Source organism: Rutidosis leptorrhynchoides, chromosome 7 (genome assembly GCF_046630445.1).
Source record: "Rutidosis leptorrhynchoides isolate AG116_Rl617_1_P2 chromosome 7, CSIRO_AGI_Rlap_v1, whole genome shotgun sequence".
Taxonomy (NCBI): Eukaryota; Viridiplantae; Streptophyta; class Magnoliopsida; order Asterales; family Asteraceae; genus Rutidosis; species Rutidosis leptorrhynchoides.
Genome location: NC_092339.1, coordinates 292,031,352 through 292,040,996, shown reverse-complemented (window position 1 = coordinate 292,040,996; position 9,645 = coordinate 292,031,352). Strand labels below are relative to the sequence as shown.

General features: G+C 34.1%; 1 protein-coding gene across 1 annotated transcript; it reads right to left on the bottom strand.

The window, feature by feature from the left end:
* Positions 1-4,521: 4,521 nt before the first annotated feature.
* Positions 4,522-5,733, bottom strand: LOC139858637 (GEM-like protein 7). Its single transcript, XM_071847471.1, has 3 exons — positions 5,479-5,733; positions 5,111-5,385; positions 4,522-4,757 (listed from the first exon to the last, which is right to left on the bottom strand). Exons 1-3 carry the CDS (start codon positions 5,690-5,692, stop codon positions 4,584-4,586), a joined length of 663 nt encoding a protein of 220 aa, XP_071703572.1. The 5' UTR covers positions 5,693-5,733; the 3' UTR covers positions 4,522-4,583.
* Between the last annotated feature and the right edge of the window lie 3,912 nt (positions 5,734-9,645).

Here is a 9,645-nt window from a genome sequence, read left to right as displayed (position 1 = left end):
TATACCAACTGTCAAATATCACTGAAAGGTGTCAGCTTGAGAATGAAGACAATATGTACAAACCTTATCGCAAGTCGACCAATATCAAGAAAGAAAAAGGTGAACCACTAACCATTCTCTAATAAAGCTAACCAGTCAAATTGGGTGCATCTATTCAATTATGCTTTATTTTATGTACCCACATTAATAGATATGTTGGGAAATTACGGTCTCACTAATTCCCACCACCCAGCCCAACAATAATAGTAAAGAAATAAGAACAATACACAACACAAGATTTAACGTGGAAACTCCAAAACAGGAGAAAAACCACCGGCCCCCAAAGAGAGAAATACACTATATCATAAATTGTTACAATGATATAGACGACTCTCTTAAGCCAACTACACTCTCCAAAATATTTAACTAATACAACTCTCAAACAAGGGTAAGAAAGAAAGAAATAATCAAATACTTAAAGTGTATTGATTGGTGCGATTTGGAATGAAGACTTAGCCCCTCTTATATAACCAAGTCACTCACCCCTCACATCTTCCTCCCACCAATGTGGGATAAACATATCTTCTACTAGCCAAAATAAACCAACAAATCTCCACCTTTAGGATAGAAGAAGATAACCATGCTTCCACATTGCAAGGATAACCGATGTAGACGCTTCCTCGACGACAACTTCAAGATCCTCATCTTCATGCCGTTGACATTATCTCCCAAGAGACAAAACTTGCATCTTCATCGAACATTGTCTAAACCGACAATCATTGTCATCACAGACAATCATAACTCTTAACAAGAATTATCATACTCCACCATAAAGAGTATAGCACTTAGAATATCGCATTCCAAGCATTTCACCTCGGCACATGTTGTTGAACAACCAGCTGAAACTTTATGGTGCAACTTCCCTGTTTGGCTTTCCCGAAAGTCCCATCAGCTACAACATCAGTTTCCACCACACAACCTGCATCAACGCCAAACCAATGCCCATGTGTAATTGTGGAACCGCTAACGAACATCCCTTTCCACGGTGGCGCGGACACACCATGAGGATGACGTGACTTCAGAGGAATTCGTCACTCTCCGTAACAACGGAGACGATGTTAGCGTCTTTGGAGCAATTTGCCGGATTAGCTCCACCTGGACAATTAACCCTTACATGCCCAGTCTTCCAGCATGTCAGATTCTTTCTAGAGTTTCTCTTCTGCCTATCCGAACACAACACTATCGTATCTCCTGATGACGAGACCCCGTTACCTTCCAGTCTTTTCTCCTCGGATAGGAGCTTGCTAGTAACGTCTTCAAACTTCAGAGTTTTCTTCCCATACATCAAAATAGGTTTCATGTGTTCATAAGACGATGATAAAGATAATATCAACCTCAAAGCTTTATCTTCATCATCCGTTTTAACTCCAATAGCCTCCAGTTCTGAAACAATACCGTTAAGAATACTTAGATGATCTGAAATCTTTGAACCCCCATCCATACGCAGAGTATGAAATTGTTCTTTAAGACACAACCGATTTGAGATGCCCTTGCCCTGGTACAACTGCTCTAGTTTAACCCAAAGCTCCTTTGTCGTTGATAACCCGTGCACATTTGCAAGCACGTTCTTTGCAAGACACAAACGAATCGCACTTGCTGCCCTCAAATCCATATCATCCCATTCTTCTTCATCGAACTTACTGCTAGAATCACTGCCAGGAACAAGGGTGGGTTTACCCTTCAAAGCCTTGTGTAAACCGGACTGAATCAACACATCCTTGACTTGAACCTGCCATAAGCCAAAATTGATCATCCCATCAAATTTCTCTACATCAAACCTCATTGGACTGAACTTCGACATCGTATCCGTATCCTATAGACAACAACTTTCTCTGATTTTGCTCACGTTTCGAATAGCCAAAAGATGTAGCAGGTAGCCAGGACCCTTTAAATCGGAAATCCACAACTAGGCCACTAACAAATCCAACTATTACTACGAATCAGAAAAAATATTGTCTAACCAGATACCCTATACGATCAATAGAACTCGTTTCTGATGTGGACGATCCACTCACGTGGCAACCACAGAGCATACTCCGACTCCCATAACCGAGACCCCCGTCAAACCTGACGCTCTGATACCAGTTGTTGGGAAATTACGGTCTCACTAATTCCCACCACCCAGCCCAACAATAATAGTAAAGAAATAAGAACAATACACAACACAAGATTTAACGTGGAAACTCCAAAACAGGAGAAAAACCACCGGCCCCCAAAGAGAGAAATACACTATATCATAAATTGTTACAATGATATAGACGACTCTCTTAAGCCAACTACACTCTCCAAAATATTTAACTAATACAACTCTCAAACAAGGGTAAGAAAGAAAGAAATAATCAAATACTTAAAGTGTATTGATTGGTGCGATTTGGAATGAAGACTTAGCCCCTCTTATATAACCAAGTCACTCACCCCTCACATCTTCCTCCCACCAATGTGGGATAAACATATCTTCTACTAGCCAAAATAAACCAACAAGATATTGATGTCATCTTTATCAGCTTATATCAATATCATGATCCTGAATGCATACCAGTCATATTATTTGATTTTCTTGTTTGTGTAGGGAGTTTAAGAAAGCAAAATTACGAGCCTAAACTCACTTATATATAATTTTCCTAGCTGCAATCAGCCCACACATGCATGTAACTAAATTGAAGTCTAATATTTAAACATTAATTAACATTTTACCAAATTTCTTTTGATACTAATAATAAAAAATAATGATTTTATCATTTTCTTAAGAGTCGTATCAAATGATAATATTCCCATTGAATATAGCTAACCAAGCTAAGGAACCTGAAATGGAAGTGATAAGATTAGCTTTATCTTTGATTAATCAGCTTTGAGCTGTAAAGTGGTAGCAAAAGAAACTTTGTTATGATGATCTTTAACTTACATTTCATGGTTGCGCGTCATTTGTGCGTCATCGTATCTCTATGAAACTATTTATGCAGCTCATAGAATCCCAAATGGGTCATGCATTGTCTGTTATAAAAGAATGAGACATGATACACATCGTGCATGATGCATACATGCTCCCTATATGCCAAAAATTATAGCCTTATATAGTTATATAATGTGTTCCATAGTTCTAGCTATATTACAATTTTTTTTTTATTCTGTACTTTGACATCAACATAAAGTTGCCTTCTTTATCTTTCTTACTGCCTTTGGGTATTATAAGCTACTAATTGAAATAAACTTGAGTTACTACCAATCATTCACCAGATTTGTATATCAAACATGAGTACTCTCAAAAGCGTAGTCGATTCATGGTTTTCTGTCACAAAGCTAGTTATCAACATGTGCACTACGATTACCTTAAAAAAAAAAACATGACTATAAGCAAATAAACACATAAAATACTATTCACTAGAAACTCTATGATAACACATCTCATTAAGAAGTGTGTAATTTATTGAATGTTGTAGTGGTTGGTTCACTTAACGGTTTGTGTTTGAAACAGGGTATAATTTGAATGTCCGGATTGATCCTTGGATCGTGTAGTCACTTTCTCTATAAAGTATTTCGACCCAATGGTTTCCTTGGTTTCACGAAATCCTTACAGGGATAAGACTAGAACGCAATTTGTGTTTTTAGCAATGATATCACAAATCAGATTATCAAAGAGAATGTGTTTTTCAATAAGTTATGTCTCAATGCATGAATGCCACAATCGACTTATCAAATCTGTTAAATTGGCGAATGTAAAATGAAAGGGTGCAACCCTTCATTTTTGGTGGGAAAGATTGTTATACGGAAAGGTATAACTATTGGCTGGAAATTTGTTGCAAGTGTTAGCTAGTTATACTTGACAACGCTGCCCCTTGGACCCCGCAAAGGGGGCGCGACCCCCCTTGACCCCCGCAAATTTACGTGACACTTACTAGCCAACTCTTACGGGCGTCTACTCCAAACTCTTCGAACCGTTGTTAAGTATAATTAGCTATCTTTTGTATTCAAGTAAATATCAATTAACTAAAATGAATGTTATACGACACTAAAATCACCGACAGTTTGTTCTGAGAATGATAAATGCTAAGTTTGTTAATTTACAATGTAATGGTTGACTTCGTATTGATCTTATTAGATCATGCATGTAGCTTTTGTTTTACACTTATTGCTGGTGTAGGGCTCTGCTTTTTTCATTTCAGTTCTAGACGGTGTGCGCTTTATGTGTTTCGCTACTATTGATATCATTTTGCAGTTCAATAGAAGTTCATGATTTGGACTTTGGCCTGCCTTTTTATTTCGGTTACGCAAGAAATCAGTTTCAATTCCCTGACAATTTTCGGTTGCAATCTCTATAATATGTGTGAAGGTTTGTGCAGTTTTTTTTCAATAGCCTTGAGTTTGTTTGATATGTGTTCTCAAATATACGTTAGTGTGATTGTCATATTTGGGATGAAATTGTGCATCCAAAAAATTGCATCTTAAATGGACTCTTCTTGTATCCATCATAACTAGAATCTCAAGTTTTGTAAAATCATACTAAATTATGTCTACAAGAATTTACATGAATACAAGCAGAAGACTACTCAAACAAGACTGATTGCTTGATGGATTTGTCTTAATGTTTTCTTACACTTTATAAACCCCATAAACCAAAAGCTGAAATCGTCAACGGTCACTAACTCCACATAGTTGTTTGATGTTCTCTTCATGTTCATGCTTTCGCGTACGCCATATATCTTACTTAATGGGATTGAAACCTACACGTTAGAAGAACTAGCATGTCAATTCACCTATCTTAAGTTCACTAAAATATTCACAAGATAATACTCCTTACGTCCCATTAGAAGTGTCCACTTTGATTTTGACAGTCTTTCTTTTTTAAAGGTTGACTTTAAATATTTTTGTTCGTATTATATACTATTTGATGAAAATTATATGATTGTATTGGGTTTGAAATGTGCTTTCATTGATATAACTTTCATCAATTATTATATAACTCAAACAAAATTATTTAAAGTCAAAGTTGAAAAATAAAGACCTTAAAAGTCAATAGTGAACACTTTTAATGGAAGTGAGTGAGTAGTACTTTTGAGGATGTATGTTTCCCTACCTTATATCGAAACTTTAACATATTTCCTGTCGTAGAATACGTTTTGATGGACTTATCACTGCAAAACGCAACCCTTTCCGTAGAAACAAAGAGCAATCCAGAAATCGCACCGGCTGTAGTGTATAAGTAGCATTGGGAAGCCTGCAAAACTTTCTCTCCGTCTTTGGTGTTAAAGTTTTTCATGAAGATCTTATCTTGACTGCCATATTGAATGATCTTCGCACCGTAGCTCAACTTGTGTTTCATGATTTCAATTAGTTTTGGTCCTAGACTCACTATGTCATATCAAAAATATAAAAGCATATTAGATTGGTAAAAAAAAGTTTAGAACTTTTTTGTGCCTAAGATAATAGAGAAAGTACAATTACCATAATTTTTAATCCAAACTGCAAAACTGTCTTTTCTTTTCATGCCATTGATCTTGGAAGAAGTTGTAGAAAGATGGTAATTGGGTTGATAAGCTGGGCTTGATGATAGTAGTCCCTTTGTTGATGTCATCTTAAGTCCTGTAACTTGCATTAATGATCCTGGAGCCATAGTTTGATTAATTGCCATTATCGGTTTGCCTAGAACGGTTGCCATAGCTTATTTATTCTGATCTAGTTTGTTTTTGAAGATATATACTCAAGTTTCTGAATAATATGTTTAGTATATGATAGTATATATAGCCATATAAAGGTATATATTGTGTGATTTTCATTGTTGAGTTGACTTGTGAGCTCAATTAAGAAAGGTAGCTAGTGGTTGAGCTTACTTTGGTTCAGGGTCCAGGGTCCACTTTTCCTTCATGATATGGTTACTTTCCAAGTCATGTATCAGTTGGTAATGAGCCCATTTTGATTTGATGAGAGCCTACATGGCAACAAGTGGCTTGAAAATAAGCTAACCAGGCTAAGGAACTTGAAATGGAAGTGGCTGATGCATTTTTGTTTAATCATTCTGAGGTGTAAAGTTGCAGTGACAGAAGCTTTATTATCTTTTAAATTCTATTCCATTGTTTTATGTCATCTGATATTATGAAACTTTTCGACTTTTTGTAGAATCTAAAATAGGCCATACCATGTTTTGGTCAAAAGAAATGAGACATGCATGATTCATCATGATGCAATGTATGTGAGCTCCTGGTGCTAAAAAAGAATGCCTTCTCTCACTTTAATTTCCTTTGTTTTGAAGATAGTTTGTTTGTTTCAAATTCTAACATTCTATTTAATGTTTTGTAAGTTTTTAATTATGAACAATATGATTGTGCAGTAGCTTCTTTAGTTGAGCCATAAAATCATGGAAACATTTGTCAAACATGTGCTAACTTGGCATAGCTACATGAAATTTACTGTACTGTAGGAACAGTAATTTTCCAGACAAGGTTGTTTACTATTTATCGACGAGTGGTGGAACCCACATTAATTTTCAGAGTAAAAAATCATGAAACAATCTTCCGACGATATCTGTTGTTAAATACTCTCTCCGTCCCTCTTTAAGTGTCCACATTTGACTTTCAAAGTATTTCTTTATCAACTTTGACCATAAATAAGTGTTATTTGTGATATATATTATTTAATAATAATTTTATAAGTAAAAACTGCATTATAAATCCAAACCATTCATACAAATTTTATCAAAAATTATATATCAGAAAGAAATAAAGATATTTACGGTCAAAACTAACATGGAAAGACTTCGAAAGTCAAATGTGAACACTTATAATAGGACGGAGGGAGTATTTCTTTCACAAACATTAATAATTATTTTTTAAACTGGCAACGAAATATCATCTCCAAATAAAACTACTTTATTTTAAATTTTAATAAACTAACGACGAGGTATCTTCGAACTACGTACTGCACCAAATGGTCGTTGATTGGTTTGGTCAGATCACTCTAGCGATGAGATATCGTTGGCAAAGATTAACCGGCAATTTTCATTTTATGGAACTAAAATATTTTAGATAATAAAATAACAAAATAAAAAGTGTCTCGACGATCTCTCTTAGGCTGCCATTTTTTTATTTTGAGTAAAAGTTTTTTAAGAAAATAAAATAATAATATACAAAGTATTTGACGACGATATCTAAGCATTTTAGTAAAAATGACCAGATTAGAGTAAAAAAAAAAAAGTTGAATTTTCCCTGCCAAGGTAGTATACTAGTATAGTCGGGAAAACCTTCATCGGGAAAGTAAGTATTCTAGTAGTGGTGGTAGATGGTCAAGGTGTGAGTAAGTCTTCACGATGTGTACTTTTAATAGAAGTTGTAATAGAAGATGTAGAGATATTGAAAGTCAGAAAGATTTTTTAAAAATTTGAAAGAGCACATTATAGATAGATTCTTACTTTTTCATTTGAAAAATAAATAAAAGATATGAACTAAAAGCTATTTTCTTTGTACAAAAGTAAAAAAAAAAAATTGAAAGTAAGATACGTTCTTATATTTTATTTGCATAAAATATAAAGAAAGTAGGCAAGCAACTATTTATGTTCACTTTATCTTTTGTTAGAACATATGACAATCTTAGAGAAGTTTATGTGTCTAATTTATTATGGGTCAGTTTTTACAATGGGCTGTATATAAATGTTGCGTTTTTTAAATGGACCAGTTTGACAATGAGTCACTTTTAAGATGTGTCATTTTCTAATGGGCCAGTTTTTACAATGGGTCTTTTTTAAATGTTGCATTTTTTAAATGGGTCAGTTTGACAATGGGTCAGTTTTTACAGTGTGTCACTTTTAATGGGTCAGTCATTAAAATGGATCGTTTTTAAATGTTGCATTTTGACAATGTGTCAGTTTGACAATGGGTCGTTTTTAAATGTTGTATTTTTTAGGGTAAGTTTTTACAGTGTGTCACTTTCTAATGGGTCAGTTTTTGCAATGAGTCGTTTTTAAATGTTGCATTTATTAAATGGGCCAGTTTGACAATGAGTCTGTTACGATGTGTCACTTTGTAATGGGTCAGTTTTTACAATGGGTCGTTTTTAAATGTTGCATTTTCTAAACGGGTCAGTTTGACACTGTTTCAATTTTGAGAATAAGTCACTTTGACAATATTTGTATTTTTGCTAATATGTCAACTGAATTTGTCATACTTTGTATAATTGCCAAAAGTGCAATTTTGGCTAAAAGATTTCAAGTTCATTTGTCAAATTTTCAACTGCAAGTTTTGGTTAAAAGATTTCAAGTGATTTTGTCGATTTGTCACACTAAGAAATTTAAAGTGATTTTGTCAATTTGTCATACTAAGAGATTTCAAATGATTTTGTCAATTTTGTCAAAGTGATTTCAAGTTTTGGCTACAAGATTTCAAGTGATTTTGTCAAGTTTTGCCTAAAAGATTATAAGAGAATATTGTGGTGAACCATCTTAGTGAACGTATAGTTTAGGCTGTATAAGTAGAATTCAACAATTTGGGCAACAATAGATTAAGGACATTCAAACATGATCTAATGCAAAAGTAATGTAGCAGTAGTGAAGTTCATTTAGACTCCTTTCTTTCCAAACATCCCATAAAGTCAAATACACTATGTCAAAAACAATTACTTCGATATTTAAACCTGCTGCAATTGGTTTTTACTATTCCATAAACATAAACTGTATAAACTACCCAAGGACTAACAAAATGCTAGTGCTAGATATGCTATTGCTGCACAAACTGTATAAATTGCACCAATATGATACAACATCAAAATGCATTCAAAGTGATGTGATTCATCTAATATTACATAATATGATAATATGATATTACTGCACAAACTATATTAAAAATGCTTAAATTATATTAGGAACAAAGTTATTTCTAGGAAAGAAAATATATAATAAAAACACTATTACAAACAAAGCAATCCAAAACTGATCCTAAACCTTTGAATTTCATCATCTTTATTTCTCAACAATCCGGATAAAATCTCATTCGAACAATTTCACCTCCACCGAGAATATAAGCATGTAGAACACTGCAATTTGTAAAATATATCAAGTTTGGACTATAAATCAACACCAAAATATGTAAACGTACCTGACATGTACAAAAAGTCGACCAGGGTTCTTTGCGGTACAAGAAGTTCATATAATTGAATTTCTTCCACAAATACACTTAACCATTTCGAGATAATTGGCTTAACGATTGTTGAATTCAAATAGCCCTACCATAGAACCCTAAATCTTGAGATGATGTGAATTTAAAGAAAGAAAAGAGGTGTCATACTAAGAACCCTACATTGTATTGAATGAATAAACCCCAAGTCTGTCGATGTGGTTTTATTTAGTTAACAATTCGTAAAATGACAATTTTGAACATCACATGCAAGGTTGTAAAACTCGCGACTCGGGGAGTACTCGGCAGGAGATTTTTGAGGAGTAATCGGCGACTCGGGGAGTACTCGGGGGAGTAATCGGATGTTGACTTTCGTTGACTTTTTAAGATAAATATATATATTCTCATATATACATGTTAAATATTAAACTTCTTAAATAAAAACTAATTAATTATATCTCAAACTAATAATGTTTTATGTTTTAACTTGGTAAATTAAAATTGAAGGACC

What these genes read in the sequence shown, in the direction of transcription:
- LOC139858637 (XM_071847471.1), bottom strand. Translation starts at nt 5,692, where the DNA reads ATGGCAACCGTTCTAGGCAAACCGATAATGGCAATTAATCAAACTATG. An exon ending in AGTTTGGATTAAAAATTATG is followed by an intron (nt 5,386 to 5,478) that starts GTAATTGTACTT and finishes GATATGACATAG; the next exon opens with TGAGTCTAGGACCAAAACTA. An exon ending in TGTTAAAGTTTCGATATAAG is followed by an intron (nt 4,758 to 5,110) that starts GTAGGGAAACAT and finishes TCTAACGTGTAG; the next exon opens with GTTTCAATCCCATTAAGTAA.